Raw genomic sequence first — 23,305 nt, forward strand, 5'->3', positions numbered from 1 at the left:
CTTTTCTCAGCCTCTTGAAGGCACATCATTATTGCTGCTTTGATGCTTTTGTTGTTTAGAGGTTGAGTAAGGACTATGTGGAAGACAAAACTTGCATTTAAGTTACCTGCTTTTGTAACTACAACTGATCCGGGTAATTGTGGGCCACATAACTTACACTCTCTTTGAATGGAGGCACCTCCTTTCCTGAGAATTGCTGCCCCCGCACCGCCCCCTCTCTTCAAATCTAGATCAGGATTAGATATAATGGCGATGGCATCCGTTCTCTCGTCAGTAATGTCGCCTGGTTGAGCCTGGAAGCATAGTGCTCCAAGACTTGTTTCCAAGTGATGTGGCCGTCGTTCTCGTACTTGAGAAAATGTCATGGTAGGAGAAGAAAATACTTGGACAGCCGAAGAGGGGCTATTCTCGGATTGTACTTCAATTGGGTGCGCGGCTTTCTTGACCGGAATAGGCGCGTTCTCCCTATTTCTTCTTTTTAACTCCTCTTCGAAGGCTTGGATAGTTGGATAGTCTTTGTCATAGAGAACAAACCTAACTTCTTTAAGTGTAGTTGACGGGTTTTTTTTATTGTGAGATGTTACCTCATCAAAATAGATTTCTGCAACCTCAGCACGGGGAAATGCAAGTATTCCTGTTCCGATGGCAGGAAATGCAATGGATGCCATTCCGGCTCTTGTCGCTTCTTCAAGGCATTTCCGGATTATCTTCTTCAAAACCTGAAAATATAGAGGTCTCCACGTATTAGTTACTCGATACATCAATGACCACGATAATCTCAAATTATAACTAATAGCAGTTAGCGCGGTGATAAGTCTCGAAAAACTCACATGTGATTTTAATGTTCGAAAGAATAACTTCCCTTTTATATTCAAACAGACGACTGCTACTTATGTAGTTGGCGAGGACTTGTACTTTTACTAAAAGAGATTTTTCATGACAAAATGCCTTCCTTAGATACCGTAATATTGTCGAACGAAATGCACTAAATTCAGAGGGCCATGATTTGGATTTCTAAAGGAGTACTCTGTTAGCCTGTAGCTCGCTTATTCATGAAGTCCATCGGTTAGTCAGTCGATCAGCCGTTCATTCAATAAGTAGTTAATCACTCCGATTTATCTGTTCACCTATTAGTAATGTTTTGCTTATTGATTAACAGAGCAGAAATATCATGATTCAAATATACCTTTTTTCCTTTTCCACTTTCCCACTCAGAGCATACAGCAAAGAAAACTGCTTGGCATTTGAGGTTTCCTGGTTGATCGACAACGGCAATATCACCAACAGCGACATGCCCTATGTTGTCGCATTCTCGTTGTAATGCTGGTCCTGCTCTTTGACTGAGTGCCCTCGCACAGGGGTTCTGAGACAAACTGAGATTTGATGCCGCTGTTCCAACCAAAATATCGGCCTAAACAAACAAAGGAAAAGTACCTTAGCAGTTAATTAATACAATCGTCATTACAGACGTGTGCCCTTGTCGAGATGGAATACTTCCCCTTGATGCAATGTCGGAACATCCCTTGTTTAATACAAATGAGGCGAGTTTGTCGTAGATTTTCTATATTCATAATTTCATTACTGCTTACCTGTTCGTCAGCCAGATCGCCGCTTTTAACTGTTACGCGAATTCCTTGGGTCACAAACGATCGTGGAGCACGCGCCGTTCTCACTTGACCAGTACGAGCATTACCAGAGTCGCTAGCTGCGGAGCCAAAGTCAGATTTTCCAACTTTACGGGGACGAAACGTCTGTTGGTCAGAAAATCTTCTCAGTTCTCCCTCAAAAGCCTTGACAGTCTGGTCGTCTTTGTCGATGAGATGAATTTCTGACAGACGGCAGTTTGAATTCTTTTCCCAGAACGCGAGTACGGTGTCTAAGATAATCTTAGCACAGAGATCACGTGGGAAGTCGAAAATACCACAACTGACACCTGGAATGGCCAGTGATGTAAGATGTTTTGCTTCCCCAAGAACATTAATGATCGCTTGTTTCAGGTAGCGCTCCTCTTGTGTTACTTCTACCTCTCGTCTCTTACCCTTATCCCATCTAGGCCCGACAGCATGGATAACTTGATTACAGGGCAAGCTCCCAGCGGTACTCACAAATACGTGGCCAACGAGTAGAGGACCATTCTGTTTGATGAAAGTATCACATTCATCTTTAATCTCTCTTCCGCCTTCTTTCACGATGGCATACGCGACACCCCCTATATGCTGCAATCTTTCGTTTGCGGCATTTACTATGGCGTCCACAGGATCCTTTGTAATGTCACCTTTCATCACTGAAATTGTCTTTCCGTGTTTTGTTGAAAAGCTGCAAAAAAACTCTGCAGCCATGTGTTCTTCCCTTGTGAAATCAGGCACGTTTTGGACTTCATTGTTTTCAGAAGTCAAAATAACACACTTGCTAGAATCTTCAACAGATTTCAGGATGCTTTTTCCTTTGACGTCTTCAAAAAATTTCTTCATTCCCGGTTTGTTAACTGTCATGCGCTCTTTCTGAACAGCACCGATGAGATCATGAATTTCTGGTATACATTTTGCCATTCCTTCGGTGGTGCCGGAAACTTCTATCCCCATGTAATCGGAGGTTACTCTCATGTCAACATAGCAGTTAGAAAGTTCTCCTTTTACGGCTTCCAGCTTTTTTTTCCAAAATGTTGATATAAATCGTCCTGTTCCCTCTTCAACTTGAATTACTTTGTGAAATATGGTTTTCATTTCCAGAAACTTCTGCATTTGATCAGAGCATTGCTCGACATCCTCTGAAATACCACTAATCCACACGTTGCTTACAGAGGCGTCTACTGCTATTCCAACTTTCAACTCTGATGTCAGCGACGACTTAAAGTCTTTCCATTCACGGCCATTGATGACTTGGGCATTTTCAGGTTTAAGATGGATACTTTTTTCCTTGAGGGAATCCTCCAAAATAACTTTTGCTTCTTTTGCGTTCTTTTCATTAACGCCTACCACTTGGACCTCATTTGAACTTCTCCCCTGGTCGAGAAGTATTACGGCCTGAATAGATTTCTTTTCAAATAGTTCTTGTATGAATTTTGAAACGTGTTGTTGCCTCAAAACATCTATGATGCCGGTCGGTTGTTCAGTCGTTCGTTCAATTACTTTTGAAATAAATGTAACCACCTCTAGTTTGACTTCCTGGATATTTTTTCTTGGACCCTTGAAACACAGTTTTTCTCCAGTACTGTCGATATTAATACTTAAATGTCGGTGTTTATCGGCAAGTGTGTTACACAGGCCTGACATCTCGAGCAAAGTAAGTCTAGACTTAGTATAATTAGTTTCCACGACCTCAACCACAGTTTTCATCAGCTCTGAATTTTCCTTTACATCTGTGATCAGCTTCTTCAGCTTTTCCTCTTCCTTCTCTACGAGAGCCTCCTTGCCAAGAATTACTGCTTGTCTTCTGTGGTTATCAAATGAGAGCAGAAAATTGGCTGTTCCCTGTGAGGGCGTTTGACCTTGCCAGCGTTTTGAGACTTCATCATATATTTCGGAAGGAACGGGCACTTCAGACTTCTTGAAACTGAGCAGGAAATTCTTGAAACTTTCTGCTCCTTCTTCCCATGAAGGGTCGCATTTGGTTTCCGTCGGCGAAATTATAAGGATGGAGCCATCTGAGAGTTCAGCCTCTACACTGTACTTCTCGAGTGACGTTTGCAATTCAATTTTGTGATGTACCTTAATATATTGGTAAGTATCTGGATCAAACTCCATCTCCGTTGTCTTGGCTGCGTTTTTGAGGAAAGGGTAATAGGGCGTAACCTCTAACTCAGCTCCATCAATCTTGTGCGCCTGCCTCTGACTCCTTACAATTACATCTTGAACACCTGAATGAAAGAAACCTTTCAGTATTCTTTTGGTATTGTTAACAAAAAAAAAGCATACACACAGCTACGTATGAGTCAAATAAAAACTCAAAGCCCATATCATTTATACAGCATCCACTGCAGTATACTAATCATGAATTCTTGTCAATACTTCTGCTGAAGACGCTTTTGTCTGCTTTTAACCTCGCTAGCTAGCTCTTCACAGATGTTGTGTGTATTGTGTTAAATGTAACTGAAGCATTGAGCAAAATCAGATCCCATGCTATTCTTCATTTTGTTTTACCAAGAAATTTTAAACTGCTCCGTTTATAATCTCTTGGTTTCGCCAATATTTCGTATTAGTACTGAAACAAGGAGATGGCGTACTTAATGACGGTTTTGTTCAAAGAAACATATTAAGATAACCAAAGGGAACAGTCATTATTTACCGCCGGGGGGGGAAGGAGTCTGAGGATTTTAGGGGGAATAACGTAGTTTTTAGGGGCAGCGAACGGGAGGGAGGTTCAGTCGTCGATGATACAGAATAAAGGGGGAACTATAATTATGTTGCATAGGTAGAATATAGCAAAATATGTATTGAAAACTAACATTTAATTTAAACAAGCTTAGAAGTCATACAGTTATAAAAGAATGCTGTTCTGCTTTATTTTGTGGATATGAACCCTCAGACGTACGCGCACTTGCAAACTCAGACAAGGAGGGCGTGGTTGAAAACCCCTTTAGCGTTTTCGTTCCGTTGTGATATTTTGAAATGTTAATATGATCGGACACATGCGTAAATGACCCTCACTTTTTCCACGATAATTTTTGGGTTGAAAAAAGAAGAGTAGCTATCTAACTTGACAGGAAAATAGAAAATATGACTCAGAAATAAATATTGATTCAGTACTGAACTTCTGTTTTTACCTCAGAGGCTTTAAATCTTTCTAATAGTATACATGAAAAAATTACGCGGGTCTGATTGGCTGAAAACCAGTGCATTTTTCATGTAACATGGGTGCAAAGTTGTAAAATGAGTGCAACTTATAAATAGCGCGGGCGCTGTCAAAATTTTGTCTGTCTTGACTTTCTGTGATACTTTTTTTATGTACTAAGAGGTAGCAACATGATTTTTCGTGCAATTTCGTGTAAATAAGTACTTGAAAATTTTTCATATACTACAAATTGCACTCGCCCTAAGGGCTCAATTCTTTTGTACTTCTCAACACCAAATTGCACTCGAATAAACCTATGCATATCATGTCATGTCAACCCTTAAAACACAACTAACTTGTCATTTAGTATGTCCTATACCCAAGAGAAATGAACAGCTACTTACTTGTATGATCCTCAAAAAAGACTAAAGCCTGGTCTTTTCTAATCCTTTCCACTCTGCAGACATCCTTCCCACCACTTCGTTTCTCATTGTCAAAATAAAGCTCAATGGTGTGATCAGTTGATTCTTTCTTCAGTCCCGTGACCAGAATACATGAACAGACTGCTACTCTTTCCAGCCGCGGTTTCTTTCCCTCCAAGCCTTTTTTATCTTTGTTAACTTTATGCAAGAGTGATTCAAAGTCTGAAATAGATAGTTCGTGCAGAACAATGATATTGTCACTCGTGTAATTAGCGGTGTAAAGATTTTGGTTAACACAACACACAAAATGTGAAGATCGGTGTTTTCTTAGCAACGTTAGATACCTTAGATGTATTGACCAGAACAAGGACTTGATGCAAGTAGCGAAGAAAAGTATTGTCCTAAGTACAAGTATAGTTATACAAGTATGACAACGTTTCGAAAAAAGGGTTAAGGATGTTTGAAAATGATTGACTAAGCCGTAACAACACTCTTAAGTCATTATTACACTCTAAATTTCGAGTCATAACTGATTGTTCATTCATGTTGCTTCTTTTATTTTTCATTTATACTCATACTACTCACCACTTTTTTTTTGCATATGAATCGACTTCAAAAACAAGATAGCCATGAAAATGTCATCTAGACTAAGCCTTTGTAGTCATAAAATTACCTGGTTCACTTTCAAAAACTGCCAGGGCATTATTCTTTTCACCAAGATACACCTTTTCAACCTCAACACCAGCAAACTTTTCCAGATAAAAGGACAAACAATCTATAGTGGTCGTTTCGCTGATTCCTTGAACATGAACTCTTAATGGATCAAGCGGCACTTTTTTCGGAGGAGGCTGTCGTACCACTGTTATCATTTGGCCGTCAATTTTGTGTGACCCCTCGAGAAGGCGCTGCAGGTCTGTAATAAATATCAAAGTTAAAAATATTAATGTAATCAAAATATTATTATTACGCTTAAGAACGTTTTCTTGACATTTATCATTTGCATGAGCCTTGAACTTGACTACTTTTTCTAAAGAAAGACGTGAACTTATTAATAAATCTGTCAAATTGAAGACCTTTCAAAGAAAGTGTCGTATACCTTTAACCTCAGCAAAAGTTATGATCGCTTCCCCTTTTTCGTTGAAATGGATATCGGAGACATCGCCTCCTCCTGATCGTCTAGAATTCTCAAAGTAGAAGATCACTGCATCCTCTGAGGTGGAGGGCATGATGCCACTGACAATAATGGTGATGCCATCTTCCTCCTCTTCGTCTTCTCCGTTTTCACCGGAGTTTACGGCACTTTCCTCCTCCTCTTCAAACAGTGAGACTTGTATACTTGCTCCGCTCAACACATGAGATGAATAATTTATCGTCCGCTCTGCATCTAAAAAAGGTTTAAACCGTTACCAAAACGTTTTAAGAATAAACCAAAACATATAATGATGTAATGATTCAGTCATCATTTATTCTTACCATCAGGAGACTCAAAGGTGACCAGGCACTTCCGAAGTTCGGGTGTCATGACTACGGAAGACACAGGACCCCCCTTAGAACGTCTGGTGTTTTCGAAGTAGTTTGTTACCAAATCCTCAGATGCATCTTCTGGCAAACCGGTAACTTCGATTGTGTATTGGAGTTTAGGAATTGGTGATCCATTCTGGGCTGATGCTGCAGAGGCAGACTCTTGAGGAGAAGGAGGTTCTTCCGAAGCGTCATCTCGCTGTCTCCTGTTGTTTTGACGAGTGTCTTGATTTTTAAACTGCTAAAACGTGAAAAGTTATGGATGATTTTTAAGGGACTTGGCACCTCTAACCTTACGAGTCATAGCATGTACTGTATATGATTCATTCTTTGAGTGTCCATCAGCGCAAAAAAAAAAACAAAAACAAAAACTCAATGAGAACTTCTGTGAATTGCTATGCAACAATCAGCATTAGCCATTCAATGAGTTTCCTGAATTCCAAAATGCGAAGAAATGCACAAATCAACTTGAACATTACATCACAGCTACGCAGTGCTAACGTGTTTCGGAGGTATGATGCGAATTGAATTGAATTGATACATGAAACTGTAAGGTGAGCATACTGAGGTATGGGCTTCCAAGGAAACTATGTACCTCAGTGTCCATTTTTGAGTGGGTCCTCTTTTCTGGACCACCCACAGCTACTCGTCTTTTCCAGAGACAATTACTTTCGTCTGAGAGGAGAAAATGGCTCTGTAACTTTTGCCTTATTGCCTTCATTAAGGGACACTTCTACCGCATGGAACATGCACTTTGTACAAAAGTGGACTTACCTCATCCAGTGAAGTTCTCCTATTTTCCTCCAATCTGGAAGGTTTTACTTGATGCATGGGCATGCGAGTAACTTGAAGCGTGCAGTTCTTAAAAGTATGGGATCGGCTCAACACTCTGTCTGCGACTATATCAGTTCCAATTTAAAAAGATATGGTAGTTAGATTACACCTCTTGTGGATGTCATTACGATGGTACAAATAATGAATGCTCGTTAAAGCCCTAAAATGTATTTGATTTTGAAATCACTGAGGAATAATTATTTAAATTTGAACCCTTTCTCGTTCAACTTTAGCGTTTAGTATATCTTAGCTTAAAGTAAAACAATATTACTTGATTTACATGGTTTGATGCTACACTGTTTTTAAAGATTAATTCTTTAAAACCAGAGTAGCATCAAACAATGTCTGATTGTCTACCTGGTTGCTGCGTGAATTTAAATATATCTTACTTGATATTGAAAAGAAACACTGAGTGGAGTGTAAATGAAATACAAGGATAGGACTTGTCGTTGTGGCCTCATTTTCGTCAGGTAGTTTGGTTTTATCAACTGAGTTGATATTGTAAATCGGCCACCGTAAAGAGTTCAGAGCTTTCTAGCGTTAGCCCTTTGTCATTCGCTCTGACGAAGGGCTAACGCTCGAAATGTCAGCTTTTAGATTTTTACGGTAGCTAATTTATATCATCAACTCAGTTGATAAAACCAAATTACCTCGTTACCTCCACCGTCGCAGCACCACAGTTTCTTTAGAAACTTACTCACCTTATTCTTGTCAGTTTTGAAATAGATTTTATACATTAATATTAGCAGACTGAGTGCGCCTGAGAAACATTCAAATCTAGTATCGTTGAGTATTTTTATGAGTTGAGTGTCATATTCTGACGAGCCCATAAGGCGAGTCAAAATACAAACAACGAGTAAAGACTCAAGTACAAATGTCGTGTGATACTTCTGCTTGATTCGCGCGTCATTTGTACTCTACTTAATACAGTTGGATAATAACAGTTAATCCGAAAGTTTTTATCCGATCGAGTTTATTTTTGTGGTATTCGTACTATTTCATATATCAATCATTCTTGCTTCGAACAGCATTTTTGTTTTGGCTACTCATACTCAACACACTGTATTGATGACCAACTTTGATAAAAGACGTTGCATCTCAGTAGAAACATAAAACCGACAAGGCATTGCCTTGATGTGAAGATTATATCTCTCTCAAGATTTGAAGCAACTACTGCGTGAATATCGGGCAAAGTTATATACGACAAGGAAGTCATAACAAAGGCAATACTGTTAAGCATGCGCGCGAACACGCGTTTGAACTCGTCACAAAGTTCATTCAAATTTACGGACCTTCGCACAACCTTTTTCCCCGCTAGACTTCCAAAGGTTTATGGTAGGTCCCTTTTCCTAAAGCTCAATTCAAACAGAATTTCATGAAAAACGAGTTTTCTTTTCACTCTGGCCTAAAGCCGGCGTTGAATAAATCAGATAATTGCCACAGGAAGTTCAGTTTCGGTTTCATGTCTGTAAGCTTTTGTAAGCAGTTTTTGGTTTCATCATCTTCACTCTGAACTGAACGATAAGATTACAACCCCTGACTAAGTGAGAATACCGCACTCTGACATATTTGACTCAAAACGATCTACCTTGAGCTTCTTCGAAGGTGATTCGGGCTGTTCTACGATCAATGTCGATACTTTCGACATCTCCGCCTCCAGATTCTCGCACCGACTGGAAGTATATCATCAACGCTGTTTGGCTTGTTCCATCTGGAAAACCAGAAACCAAAATCCGTGAACTGTTCATTTCAAGTTCCTCAAGATCGAAACATGTTTCCCCATGAATCAGAAGCACATCTCTCGATCCTGTTAGAGAGACGGAATTACAATTTATTTCGAGAAACGGGGTTTTCTGAATATTAAAAAGGTTTCATTTTCAAAAGAAGCTGATTGGTCATCCGACTTAAGCTGGTTCGCTATTGGCTTGTTAAAGCTGCACCCTGTTTGTTTTGCTATTTTTCTCAGAAAAATGTTATCGTTTAGGCAAATTCTAAGAAAATGAGATTTCGGAAAGTATTGTGTTCATTGATGCAGAAAATCTGTGGCACATCAAGTGAATTATTTTAGTGTCTATCACAGAATTCGTGTAGTTTTTGCTCTCAAAGTTTCCTTCTGCATTCCAACCTTTAGATCATGCGGGGATTCCCCACATTACGTGGCAAAATTTGACAGTCTTTGTGATTTCGTGATTCCTTCTTGAAGATTCGGTAGTCTCTCAACACAGCCTTGAGGGAAAGCGATTTCCTCGCAGACTCGACTCTCTATGGCCTCTGATCTATCCATTCTCGCGGATGTTGGTTCAGACGACATTGCGAAGAGCATCTTAGTTTCGGGCTTTACTCCAGGAACCAAAGAAGAAGCTGTTGTTATTCACTTTCAGCAGCGTAAACATGGCGGCGGCGACGTGTCATCTGTGAAATTCTCGCAAAATGGAGACAATGCAGTGATTACATTTGAAGAAAAAGAAAGTAAGTTTATTTTGTTTCATTCCTTTTCGTTCTTCAGCATCATTCCTCGGGCAATTGCAAGTTTAATAGCAGAAAATGATCGCAGTTTGTGACATTTGAGAGTGAATATGTTCGTTTGATATTCAGGTGTCTGAACGAAAGAAACGCGGGAGCCTTCCTTTCGACACTCGTCCCGTGTATATATATCTATATATATTCGAAACAATCTACTAAACCCCTTGGTTATCAGCTATTTAGCTTAGGGAGTCAGTGTAGTCAGAGAGAAAACAAGTTCATCCATCAGTAATTTCACACACCAGTTTACCTAGGCAGCATTTGATATTTATCTACCGTGTAAACAATGGGTCTGAAAGAAATTCAACCGTCACACTCAACAGGAATTAATTATTAAGATGGCAAAGTAGTAAATAGGTTAGGAAAAAAGAAAACTTGTGCCTTGAAGTCACAATAAACGCGCTTTATGTTGGTTAAGGGTTGGTGAAAATGCCGTAAAAATATGTGATTAATTATGTTCATTCGGATGTTATGCTAATCATTTGAGGTCAGAAATCTTTGCAAGCCGTTGCACAGGAGGCCATCATGTGTTTCATTCTTCATTTCGTAGCTGTAGAGAAGGTTTTGAAAGGAGAACATAGGATTGGAGAAGTGTTGCTTAAAGTTGATCGGCTTCCAGACAAAAGCAAACCAACAATCAATGAGGTAGGTTGTAATGCAAATTAAATCCTTGTGTCACGCAAGGAACAACGAACGCATATCCTCTGTGAGCATGTTGCGGCATTGGGTTGGAGTGTTTTTGTCTTCCTTTTTTCTGGTTTGTCTGTCAGTTGTTTTGTTCGGTTTGTACATGGGTTTATCTTTATTTGGTTTTTGTTTTTGACAATACAAGGTTACGTCTTCACACTGCTAAAGCTGCAGTCCACATAGTTAGTACATAGTTAGTAGAGGGGACAGGTTAGGAAACCCGGAAAACTTCAAAGGGGTAACTTATTGTTATGGTTTTAGTGTGATCACGTGGTTATGACCGTGCACACGCTTTCAAGATGGCGGCTGTCTTTCGAGAAGCGTGACTTTATCAAGGACAAATTTTAAAGTATTTTATGCTTCAAACGTAGTTTAATCAAGAGTTTCCAAGAGATATGTAGTTTGACTATTTATAAATCATCATGCCGGGAGATAACTGTTCGGTTTTTGGTTGTGGAACCTCGAGAAGGACGAAAGGTGTTGGTATCTGGAAACTGCCTGCACCGAAAGACGAGGGCCATCGTAAATGGAGAGATGCTTGGCTCAGCGAGATTACCAAGACAAGAACAGTTGATGCAGTATTCCGAAAAAAGATCCAAAACGATACTATATACACCTGCGAAAAGCACTTTCACCCTCAAGATGTTGAAATATGTAAGTAAAGTTGATTTTGTTTTACGTTCCTTGTGTGTTGAACTATTTCACTTTGAAGTGGGCATATTCACTTGTACCCTCGTTTATGTTATATTTTTCCAACGTGGAATAACTAAAATGACCTTCTGTCTTTCTCTATAGTTCAATCCGAAAAGATGATCAAGAAAAAACCACGATTTGGAGCGCTGCCATTATTAAACATGCCGAAGCGAAGCCACGAAACGAATAAACCTGTACCTCGACCTGCTCGAAGCGTGGTAACTACAGAAAGCGCGAAACCTGTGAAATCAGCTTTTTATAAAACCTTTGGCGATTTGTGCAAGAGAGTACCAAGTTTAAAGAGCCTCAACGAGTGGAATATTCAGACATCCAAGGATAGACTGGTCATTACAAAGATGAAAGACAACCTTCTTCTCCCAGAAAAGGAACTTATTGTTGACGACAGCCTGGGGTTCACAATCAAGGTATTTGGGTGCTTTCTTCCAGAAACTCACGATATTTACATCAAGCATCTAAGATCGCTGAATGTCCCAGTCAGTAACATTGTGAAGGAAATGGACAGCTACTCTCTTTGTGCTGGAATAGGAAGCCCTTGTGGTGGAAGTCAGATGTCAAGTATTTCAGTTCACCATGTGATACCTATACAAGTAGACCCTTTAGCAATGGACAATCATCAGATGTTTCCACACGAAGAATATTGGAGATCTAATGAGTGTTTATTGATGTGTAAAGAAACAGAAAGATGCAACTAATGTGAAAGTTATCTTTCTTCATACCAGAAGCAAAAAGAAATCAAGACAAGAAGACTATCTGTACCTGCAAAGCTCAATGCCCCTGTAAGTAAAACAGCACCAGAGAGATTAAAATTATCTCTTCAACAGCAGCGATTGAAATGTGCAGAGCTGGAGCAAGAACTGAACAGTATGAGGAAAGAAATCTCTAAGTCCAGCATTGAAATAGATCATGCTTTAAATGACTTCACCACAATTCTTGGACAATCCAGTGATAAAATGACACCATTCATGAGATTATTTTGGCAACAGCAGCAAAAACTGTTTTCTAGTAGCCCATCTGGTGTGAGATATCACCCCATGTTGATTCAGTTTTGCCTATCACTTGCTGCCAAGTCTCCATCTTGCTATGAGGAATTGCGCAACAGCAAAGTACTGGTTCTTCCAAGCCAACGCAGACTAAGAGACTACAGAAACTGTATTAAGCCAGAAAGGGGCTTCCAGGAAGAAGTGGTAAAGGAACTAATAAGTATGACTTCATCATATTTTGATGTTCAAAGATACGTAGTACTCATGTTTGATGAGATGAAGGTGATGGCCAACCTGGTTTTCGACAAAGTTTCTGGAGACCTTATTGGATACACAGATCTTGGTGATCCAGATGTTAACTTTGCCACCCTGGAAAAGGTTGACCAGATTGCAACTCATGCTTTGGCCTTCTTGGTACGAGGTGTCTGTACAGAGCTAAAGTTCTGCCTTGCACATTTTTCAACCTCTGGTGTGACAGCTGTGCAGTTGATGCCTCTCTTCTGGGATGCTGTTTTCATATTAGAGACTACCTGCCATTTGTGGGTGATTGCAGCAACATCTGATGGGGCATCTCCTAACAGAAGATTTTATCGCCTGCATGAACCATTGGATGGGGATGCAGGTAAAGATGTGTTTTATCGCACTATTAATTTATTTGCTCCCCATCGGTTTGTGTACTTCTTTTCAGATGCACCTCATCTAATAAAGACAACCAGAAACTGTTTGCACAACTCTGGTTCTGGAAGTTGTAGCAGATATATGTGGAATGATGGCTCCTACATCCTTTGGCATCATATTACAGAGCTGTTCTTTCAAGATGCAGAGAATGGTCTGAAGCTCTTGCCAAAACTAACATATGACCATGTAAATCTCAATTCTTATTCAGTAATGCTAGTCAACTTGGCTGCCCAAGTCTTAAGTGCTTCAGTGGCTGCAGTGTTAAAGAATTTTGGGCCACCAGAGGCTGAAGCAACGGCCAATTTGTGCGAAATGATGGATTCTTTTTTTGATTGCCTCAATGTGAGAAGCACTACAGAATCCCAAAGGAAGAGAAAGCCATTCTTGGCTCCATACCGATCAGTTGATGATTTCAGATTCAAATGGCTGGTAGAGTTCCTAGAGTACTTAGAGAAGTGGAAGGAAAGCACAGAGAACAGACCCGGGAACTTTACCCAGAGTGCAAGAAGCCGCATGTTCCTTTCGTGGCAAACCTATGAAGGTTTAAAAATTACAGTTTACTCTGTAATTGAAGCAACAAAGTTCCTACTGGGAGAGGGAATTGAGTTTGTTCTTACTGAAAGGTTTTGCCAAGATCCAACAGAGGAGTACTTTGGCAACCAGAGAAAACTTGGCAGAAGAAATGACAACCCTGATATCAAGACCTTTGGTTACAATGCCAACACAATTAGAATCCAAAGGGCAGTTGCAGTTCAGAGTGGCAATACCAGAGGAAGAAAGGAAAAGAAAAGAGCATGGGAGCAAGTGACACATGACCCATTACCCAGCAGAAAGATAAAAAGGAAAGAATGAACTCTACAGTATTCAATCAATATTTTACATAAGGTATAAACGTCAGGATTATATCACTGGATTGTTTTATTGTTGTTTATTGCAGCATAGTTAGTAGAGGGAACCCCCTCTACTAACTATGATCGCAGAAACAGTAACATAATAGAGTACTTTAAATCACATGACTGATTTCCATTGGTTCACTATCATTCACCAATGCCAGATATAATCAATTTCAAAAAAATTTCAAGTTCAAAAGTATAGAACACAGAATCTTCTAGCACTATTCCTGTCCAGTGTCTATTTAAAATGAAATAAGGGAAAAATTATGTCATTTCCTTGAGTGACTTTTATTCTCAGTTGCCATGTTCTGTGCTCTTGAGCCTGAAAAAAATGATTTTGCAAATTGTGAAAACTAAACAAAAATACCAGCACTAGAAAGATCACTGGATTCTAGTAATCCTGTGAAAATTCATTCTGTTATGTGTTGTTGCATCAGGGCAAGAAAAGTTCTTTTTCTTTCATAGGTTAAATTGAAAACTGTCTTATCTTAGGAATAATAACTCAGAAATATAACATAGACAAGATTCTTAAGAGACATTACAAAACAGGTATAGTTTTGTTCAAGAATGAAATATTTAATATCAATTTAGAATTGAAATTGTGCTATGAATTACTTGTCATTGGAAATGTAAAAATGTAAGTATCAGAAGTATTTGAAAATAACATTAAATAGTTTTCTTAAATGAAAAACCATTTCTAATCTTTCTAATCTAAACAAGGGTGGGGAGTATTTTTTATACTCTCAAGGACCTCTTGGCATGTCCTGTTCTTGGGTACTCCTCTTAATTTCCTTTCTGAGGCCTTTTGCCTTATTCTGCTTTGTCTTTATCTCATGTTTTTGAATTATGTCTTTAGCAAAAGAGAATGATCAAACCCTTAAATATAAGCCTAAAATGCTATGGAGAACATCCTTTACAACCTTCTTATCTACTTTCAGTTGAGAGTTGTATAATAATGAGTTACAACTAGATAGGATTTCCTCATCATGAAAACATTTATCCACTATTTCAGCTATGTTGATGCTTTGTAATCCAGTATTCGAAGTATTAACTCTAAAATAATGCTCTGTTCTCAAGAAAATTTTCTGAGCATCACCTGAAATAGACCATAAACCTCCACGATCCAAAGATGCTGTCAAAGTTAGAGAGATTTTTTTCAGTTTGGTTGACTGCTTTTCCTGCTTTTAAAAAGGACATGGCTTGCTGGCTCTCAGAAAGTTCACTTTTCTTTGATTTTGCTATTTTGTTGTGCAGATTATGTAAAACATAGCCTCCTAGATATTGCAGACCAGCCAATTCTTTCTCAGGTAAAGATAACTTAACATGATTTCCCTTTACAGTAGACAATAACTTTTCTCTACTGAATGACACCATTCTATCAGCAAGCTTAGTGCACAGCAATGTTGCTGCATTTCTTGACAGCCCTGGAAAATACTTGACAGCATGTAAGGGAATTTGTGAGTGGTACTTGCTGTAAAACTTTTCATGATACCCATTTTTCAGCAATCCATCGTAGGCTTCTTTTAAAACTCCAAGTTCTTTCGAATCTTCTCTAGGCCTTACGAAAGTATATGCCTTTAACTCTTCTCTAATATTTTCTTGATAGACCATGGTATTAGAGAGTTTTAACTTCACTTGTTCAACCATAACTACCAGGTCATCTGTTGTTAGCGATTTGTCTGCAGCTCTGATTGTTTCTCCGACGGAAGTTTCCACTGAATTTTGGACAACTGGTTCCTTGATTAATTCCTTGTGTTTCATTGTCTAATGTCGTTTTAGATCACGCTTGCTTTTGCACTTTTTAGCACAAAGTTCGCAAACAACTTCGATCTTTTCTACCTGAACAAAAACAACAACATCATGGTTAGAGTCAAGTCAGTGCGTTCACCCAAGTTCTGAAATATTGTGGTCATTCTATGAAACTTGCCACCATCTAACAATTAAATAATGAAATTTACTATTAAAATAGGCAGTGAATCTAGAAGGGAGAATAAATACCTCATCTGCTACATGATATACTAAAGATATTCGATCACACTCGAAAGCAGCTAGACCCGAAGTTTAAGCGTCTTGAATTGACTCAAACAAGTTCATAGGAACGATAGAATACATGTTCTATACTCACATCATCTACAGCTTCCATAAATTCCTGTTCTATGTCTTCGTTGGCCTCTAAAGCATCAAGGATTGCTTCTAAAGCTCCTCCAAATACAAAATTGTTATGGTCGTCCGCCATTTTGTTTGAAATGTGTGCACGGTCAGGGTCACGTGATGGTATGGTTCAACATCAAAACCCAAACAATAGGCCTATCCTCTGAAGTTTTCCGGGTTTCCTAACCAGTCCCCTGTACTAACTATGGTTAGTATTATCCCAGGGTCGTATTTGCCCTCCCCCCAACCCTTCTCCATGCTCCACTCCCCAGGCAGGTAAGTACTCTGATTATTCGGAAGCGAAACGGAAATCAACAAACACGTTTATGGTGGCCGAGAACTGCCATTAAAAATATTCAAATTTATAAGGATTATTTTTCTTATTTCTTTTTTAATCTCAATTTATTTCTCAGTTTTCTTTTTTAAATATTCCCCTCGATTAACTATGAATAAAAGCAAGTGAAAGTAAAATGTAAAATAGAAATTAAAAAAAAACCAAAGATAAATGAAATCAAATCAAAATTAAATACTACCCCGACCGAGCGCTGCCACTAGTTTTTTTTTTTTTTTTTTTTTTTTTCGCGGTCGGAAAAAAAAAATTTGTTCGTGGCCGAATGCTGCCACATGGTCGAGGGCTGCCAAACAAACCCAGAATTCTTTGCAGGATGCCTTTCAAGATTCTAGTATGGCGGATGCCGCGTGGAAAACTTAAAAGAGAAAGTGACTGCGAAAAGAGGGAAGAAGCGTGATGCAGGAGATACAACGCATCAATTAATTAAAGGAAAGAAGCTGTATAATAATAACTGTCGAATTCAACGAAGAATAAGAGCCTTTTGCTCACGGTGGGTTTCGCAATGCATACAAAGCAACCACAAAGCACCCACAGTTTAAGGGGACTACCTGGGTAATTAAAAGATACCTTCCTAATGCTGTGAAGGGAATAAATGACATTGGGCAAACTGTCCAACAACACACCCAAAAGGCGGTTCAGATGCATCTTCTTGCAAGGAATTTTGCTCGCCAGTTGGAACAAAAAATCATTGGAAAACATGCATTTGGAGAGGTCCTAAGGTATAGAAAGATCTACTACGGTGAAGATGATAAAGGAGAATTTGTGACTGTGGAGGAGATTATTGATGGACAGTTTACCAAGTACTTTAACAATACTGGTGATTGTTGTGTCGAGGAAACAGATGTTATGGGTCAGAAGGCTCAATGTCTAAACCATTTTTCTTGTGAAAAGTCAGACAAAAAACTCATGCTGCTAGACATACAAGGACATGGGTATGAATTATTCGACCCAGAAATTGCTTCTCATGAACTTTTTGATGGTAGTGCATTCTGGGTTTGTTTGGCAGCCTTTGGCCATGTGGCAGCGTTCGGCCACGAAAAAATTTTTTTTTTCCGACCGCAAAAAAAAAAAAAAAAAAAAACTAATGGCAACGCTCGGCCGGGTAGTATTTAATTTTGATTTGATTTCATTTATCTTTGGTTTCATTTTATTTCTATTTTACATTTTACTTTCACTTGCTTTTATTTTAAAAATAAAAAGAGAAATAAATCGAAATTAAAAAAAGAATAACAAAAAAAATTCCTATAAATTTGAATATTTTTAATGGCAGTTCTCGGCCACCATACACGTTTATTCCAAGACGTTAAACGATAAGCTCGCGGTAAACGGAAACGACCGCCAAACAAATTTCCACTCGACAAACTCAAAATCGATAAAACTCCTTCCTAAGAAACTTGCACACGTCAAAAAATTAAAAAGGTCCGCGTGATTTGCTTACGGTATTTTAACCAATGTAATCCCAAAGCGACGCGCACGCGAGTCGCGCGCGCACAAGTTCGTTAACGTCTCCCTGAAAGTTCGTTGGAATCCATTCCTAATTCAAGGTGAAGAGAGGCATGGTAACAGTAGTGTTACCACATTTTCCTCTAATGGGGATTACTACTAATAGCATATTAATTTTTCCCTGATGTCTGCTGCCTCAATGGGGCTTTCCACAAAACAATTTAAGAAAAAGAATGAAACAAATTGTAATAAGAAAATAATATGAGTTGGCTAAGAATCCTTTTTGATGGGGGAAAGACCAGTTGGCTCAGTCAAAGAGCACGCTGACTCCTCGGGGCAACTTTTTCAATTTTGACGGGGTATCAAACATTCTCTTAAGGCAATTTGGGAATATCAACTAAGTTGACATTGTAAATTGCCCATCGTAAAGAGTTTTAACTCTTTACGGTTTTTTTTTTTTTTAAAAGCTGACGTTTCGAGGGTTAGCCCTTCGTCATTCGCCCTGACGAAGGGCTAACGCTCGAAACGTCAGCTTTTTAACTCTTTACGGTGGCCAATTTACAATTCAACGTAGTTGATATTACCAAATTACCTTGTTACCCCCACCGACACAGCACCACAGTTTCTCTAGAAACTTCCCCCCTTTATTCTCTTAAGGCATCTTATTCTGAACATACGCTGGTTGCAGGTTAAACTGCTATTGATTCCGTAATCATTTTCTGCAGATATTTACTCACGTGACGGCAACGTTGGATCCCATTGAGTTGGGTATATCACCACAGGAAGCAAGACAGATTTTGGAAAAAGTCAAACAAGACATTGATGTGTCTTTCTATTGCGATAACAAATTGTTTGTTTTAACTGGAAAGCTGAAGGGAATCAATGAGTGCCAACTTCTTGTGATGAAGTATTTAAGCGAAGGTCAACGTATTGATGTGCAACTGAACAATCTTTCTTTGGCGAAGAAAGGCGCAGAAGTAGAGAATGGTGGAGCAGGAAAGGCGTTAACAACGCCTGGAAGATCTGACGTTATCGTAGCTACGAGAATCTATGAAAGTCCTGGAACCAAGGTTATCCCAGTCAACGAAGTCAACAGCGACAGCCAGGATGGACGTGTACATCCCACAATAGAGGCACGATGGTTTCAAGTAGATCCATATGCATTACGTTTTATGGAGACGTTTTTCAAAGAGAAGCTAGATGAAATCAATGGAGAATGTCTTTTGGAAGTTACGGCTTCATCTGAGGGTACTCGAGTTATTCTTCAGCCTAAACAAAACTGTGAACCTGCAAGGTACAACGCCGCTTGCAGCGAGTTATCAGAACTTATCGAAACTGTCACCCAGGGTATGGCTACTTGTGAGCTGGACTTAAACGGTGTGGACAAGGATTCAGCAAACGCTTTAATGGAATACATTGCGACCAATTACCCAGTGATCATAGACCGGCCCCAAGAACACGGTCCGTTTTTTGTGTATGGCGATGCTGCATCTGTAGGAGAAGCCAGACGAACTGTAAAAGGAGGAATAAGTCAACAGGAAAGCTATGATACTGGCCTTGCTGCTCAAGCAATGGCAATGGCAGCACCGGAAATAGTTTCCTTTGAAAACTCTAGTTATCGAACAGAAAATGGTGTCTGTATCTCCCTTCGTTATGGAGACATCACTGCCGAGGAAGTCGATGCGATCGTGAATCCTGCGAACGAATTTTTGTCCCACGGAGCTGGCCTTGCAAAGCTGATTGTCCAAAGAGGTGGACCTGAAATCCAAAGAGAATCTGACACTTTAAGACGAAAACACGGCTTTCAAGTGCTACACATTGGAGACGCAGTGCATACAGTTGCAGGAAATCTTCCCTGTAAGTTTGTCATTCATGCAGTTGGTCCCACGTGGGCTAAACACTCACCTACAGATAATATAAAACTTTTAAAGAAGGCGTGCCTCCAGAGTCTTAAGCTGGCGTCTGAACTTGGTTTATCATCCATTGCTATACCAGCTATCAGTTCCGGCATCTTTGGTGCCCCTATTGACGTATGCGCCTTTGCCATGTTAAACGCAGTGGAGGAGTATCTCACAATGCCGACAGTAACAAAGAAAAAAGGTACGAAGAAAAAATGGTCAAAAGAAAGCAACCAGAAACACAAAGAAACAGATAAAAAGAAAACATCGACCAAGCCGCCAAACGAGACGCCAAGCAAAACTACCGATGGAGAAAAAGAGAGAGCAAATTCAAGAGGCTTACTTAACGATATTCGTTTTGTCCTCATTGACGCCGACTCAATGGATGTTTTCGAGAAAATGTTCAATGAAAAGTTTGGTGGCGTTATAGATGACATCGCAGATGACTTTGAGGATGACGATGACGAGCATGATGACGATAAAGTTTAGCGCGAGGAAATCACGGTTCCAATCTTAAGCTAGACTTGTACTCGTAACGGGAACTGTCATTGGGGAAGCTTTACTGTGGCCAAACGTTTTTTTTTTAACATTTTCTCTTCCCCGCTACGTGAGATGACTAAAAGTCATAATGTCACTGCAGACACTGTCTTTTTCTCATCAAGCAGTGGTTAGTGCCGACTGTAGAGAGTGATCTAAAGGAATACCGCCTCCCGGTTAGCTCAATGGATAGAGCGCTGGACTGTTGTGCGGGAGGTCGAGGGTTCGAGCCCCGGCCGGACCAACACTCAAGGTCTTAAAGTAATTGAGAAGAATTTGCTACCTTTCTATAACATCAAGAAATGGTTAGATATTCTAGTCTTCTCGGATAGGGACGAATAAATGGAGGTACCGTCTCCTGCAGGGTTGGGGTAGGAGACGTTAATTTCCCACAAACGAGATTACTGTGTGATGGATGTCCTCCCCTGGGGTGGGATGGGTGGGAAGGTGAGATCGATAGACTGAAGCGGCTGCCAGAGGCGCCTAAGATGCTGACGTCTGTTCTCAACCTTACACTGCACCCGTAATTCAGCCTCTGGGCTGCAAGTGGTCAGATATAAACTATATTCATATTCGATCGTTTTAGTTCTATCATAGACATGGGTCGATTGAAAGGGCATGAGATAAACGCGATTTTTTGTGACGGACTTGATCGGTCAATGGAAGCCTCGTTGAGTGGCGACTTAACATATTCGTCATACTAAGTTTGCGATTACCGGTTGTATCTACATACTTTGTCTAAAGAACTCTGTGATACGTTAAGTTATAGAAAATTTAAGTTGTTTGTTACAAGGAACGGCCTAATTGACCAATTTACCTTCTCTAAGTTGATTTAAACGACTTTGCAGACTATAGAAAGCTTGAGCAAACTCAAGCCTAGATCTGCCTCGCCTTATCTTTTTCCCAGGTGCGATTGTGCAAACGGAGACTCTCGACCAATCGTAAGATACCACTGTACATATAAATTTACATATTTCTGATCGGTACTGCGCTGTCCCCTTACTCAGTGTGTGTGAGCATTATCGCCAACATGCCATGTGTGTGTGAACAAAGCCCCCTTCAAGATACTCCTTTTGTTGAAGGTTTTGTTTCAAAAGGTTTATCAAGTTTGAACACTTTTGAAATTCGGATAGATGGAAGTTTCCCATGAAATTGGTTACTTTTCGTGCTCGATATGTGCCCTAAACCAATATTTTGCTCAGAGAGGCTCAGTAAAATCGCTCGAGGTTGCTAGAACCGCAAAAGGTTGCTTCAGACGGCAATAGTTTCTCAAAAGTTAAGCGAACACCATCGGGACTGGCCTAACCTGCCTTAAGGCCCAGGAGCTCCGGTGAGGCCCTTTTGTTAGGGGCAGGATGAAAGTGGAACCAACTTCGCTAAACTTTATCTCGTATGTGTTGTTACGAATGATTAGGTTCCTACATGTTACAAATGAAAGACTGTTTGTCTGTTCGTTTGTTTGTTTTTGTCTTGTTTCTACTTGAAAACGTTGGGAGTGTATCTCTTCAAAGCCGTCTTACCTATTTTACACATATGTTATAGTGTCCCCAATTTTTCTAATGTTATTAGTTACAGTCAGTGTGTTGATAAGCATTAAATGATAAACAGGAAGCGTTCGTCGTCGTCATTTCTTAGATGATTGTTGAACTTTGATCTGGAATTTTAGGAAGCCGGAAACCGCAGATTTGATTCAAGATTTATAGAATTTAAGGCGCTAGTAATAAACTGTCGCTGAGTTTATCCCTACCAAAGCAAGACGTCGTGAAACTAGTGATAATATATCAAGGCTTGTCTTTTCGACAACGTCATGTAATATCTTTATCAAGCCTCTAATTACCAACAGGAGTGGTTCACATTTAACAAAGGAAACATTCTTATAGGCAGTGTGCGTTGATTTTTGTAGTGCCTGTCTCTGTCAGCAATAACACTTTCGCTATGTACTTGTAACCATAAAAAGTCGCGGAATGTTGAAAATGTGCCATTTTGAAAGCTTGCCTATCTCTGATTTGATAGCTGAACTAGGTCACTTTCATGAGTAAGAGCCGCAAAAAACTAAAACATTTCAATCGTCTACTGAAGCCATTACCATTTTCACCACGAATTAATATTCTATAACATTTTACACAGGAGTAGTTTTACTTATATGGAATTGACAGGAAATATCGTGATTTTCGTAGTTATCAGTTCACACGACACCAACTGCGTAATTCTCCGCTCCTTGACTTCCTCTGTATTGAGCTAAACAGAATTTTAGAGCATGAACTAAACCGTCTATTGACTCTGCTATCACTGTTCCTTTTACGGTATTTTGGCACATATTTGAGGGTTCAAAGTTTGCTTTATCTTGTGCAGTCGTGTTCAGTGACAAACAAACGGACCATTACCGGCCGCTCAGCTTGTTAACCAAATGGAGCGATCGAATCACCTTGCAAACAGAGCACCAAATCGGTTGGGATATTTACATCAGCTCTTTTCTACAGTCTGTGAGAGAAAACAAAAGCATTCTTCAAAATATGGGCTTAAGCAGCAAAGAAGGTGAGTAACCCTTTAGTAGTTAAATGATAAACAGGAAAGGAATATTTTGTCCTCTATGTACTTCCCTTTCACGTGGTTATTTTTGTTAGCTACGAAAGATTGAAATTCTCTGGAAATCTGTGGTACCCTAAGAACAAAATGAGACTTCAATGCTATTATTTCAAGCCAGCTAGGAAATAAAAGACCAGAACCGTCCGACATTTAGCCCGACTTCTAATTACACAAAAGAGTTCCAAGCCTGCTTCGCTTAGAAAGACGCAGGGGAATTTGACCGTGGCTATAAAAAGCATTGAAATAAGTGACAATAACAAGGTGTTTTGTTTATGTTTCCTGCGAAGTAATTTTAACTGCACTAGTTACCGAAATC

General features: G+C 39.6%; 3 protein-coding genes across 7 annotated transcripts in view; 1 reads left to right on the forward strand and 2 right to left on the reverse strand.

The window, feature by feature from the left end:
* LOC111330510 (protein mono-ADP-ribosyltransferase PARP14-like) overlaps positions 1-9,384 on the reverse strand; it is a 15,370-nt gene extending 5,986 nt beyond the window's left edge. The window contains exons 1-9 of one of the 2 annotated variants that reach the window (XM_088751968.1): positions 9,136-9,384; positions 7,488-7,612; positions 6,666-6,951; positions 6,289-6,576; positions 5,866-6,105; positions 5,175-5,414; positions 1,590-3,856; positions 1,187-1,411; positions 1-719 (exon numbers count right to left, since the gene is read on the reverse strand). The exon at positions 1-719 is cut by the window's left edge and continues 854 nt beyond it. In XM_088751968.1, the coding sequence (XP_088608094.1) occupies positions 1-719; positions 1,187-1,411; positions 1,590-3,856; positions 5,175-5,414; positions 5,866-6,105; positions 6,289-6,576; positions 6,666-6,951; positions 7,488-7,612; positions 9,136-9,295 (4,550 nt within the window). In that variant the 5' untranslated portion in view covers positions 9,296-9,384. Of the gene's footprint in view, positions 720-1,186; positions 1,412-1,589; positions 3,857-5,174; positions 5,415-5,865; positions 6,106-6,288; positions 6,577-6,665; positions 6,955-7,487; positions 7,613-9,135 lie in introns of both variants that reach the window. The other variant, XM_088751967.1, reaches the window with a different exon arrangement.
* Positions 9,385-9,543: 159 nt separating this feature from the next.
* Positions 9,544-22,014, forward strand: LOC111344504 (uncharacterized). 2 transcript variants are annotated; one of them, XM_088751983.1, is made up of 3 exons: positions 9,544-10,016; positions 10,558-10,715; positions 18,694-22,014. In XM_088751983.1, exons 1-3 carry the CDS (start codon positions 9,812-9,814, stop codon positions 20,353-20,355), a joined length of 2,025 nt encoding a protein of 674 aa, XP_088608109.1. In that variant the 5' UTR covers positions 9,544-9,811; the 3' UTR covers positions 20,356-22,014. The 2 variants fall into 2 exon arrangements, with proteins under 2 accessions (XP_088608109.1, XP_022807470.2); XM_022951735.2 differs by having other exon boundaries at positions 9,547-10,016; positions 10,621-10,715.
* LOC111332760 (uncharacterized) lies at positions 14,030-16,347 on the reverse strand. Of its 3 annotated transcripts, none has more exons than XM_088751994.1 (2): positions 16,148-16,347; positions 14,030-15,861 (listed from the first exon to the last, which is right to left on the reverse strand). In XM_088751994.1, exons 1-2 carry the CDS (start codon positions 16,256-16,258, stop codon positions 15,787-15,789), a joined length of 186 nt encoding a protein of 61 aa, XP_088608120.1. In that variant the 5' UTR covers positions 16,259-16,347; the 3' UTR covers positions 14,030-15,786. The 3 variants fall into 3 exon arrangements, with proteins under 3 accessions (XP_088608120.1, XP_088608118.1, XP_088608119.1); XM_088751992.1 differs by having other exon boundaries at positions 16,148-16,332; XM_088751993.1 differs by lacking the exon at positions 16,148-16,347 and adding an exon at positions 16,021-16,130.
* Positions 22,015-23,305: the final 1,291 nt, after the last annotated feature.

Source organism: Stylophora pistillata, chromosome 3, assembly GCF_964205215.1.
Source record: "Stylophora pistillata chromosome 3, jaStyPist1.2, whole genome shotgun sequence".
NCBI classification, from domain to species: domain Eukaryota; kingdom Metazoa; phylum Cnidaria; class Anthozoa; order Scleractinia; family Pocilloporidae; genus Stylophora; species Stylophora pistillata.

Excerpts from the sequence above, each read along its gene's own strand:
- LOC111332760 (XM_088751992.1), bottom strand. The coding sequence starts at position 15,783 with ATGAAACACAAGGAATTAATCAAGGAACCAGTTGTCCAAAATTCAGTG.
- LOC111344504 (XM_088751983.1), top strand. The coding sequence starts at position 9,812 with ATGGCCTCTGATCTATCCATTCTCGCGGATGTTGGTTCAGACGACATT. Across the intron at positions 10,017-10,557 it reads TACATTTGAAGAAAAAGAAA|GTCAGAAATCTTTGCAAGCC; the intron begins GTAAGTTTATTT and ends TAATCATTTGAG. Across the intron at positions 10,716-18,693 it reads GCAAACCAACAATCAATGAG|ATATTTACTCACGTGACGGC; the intron begins GTAGGTTGTAAT and ends CATTTTCTGCAG.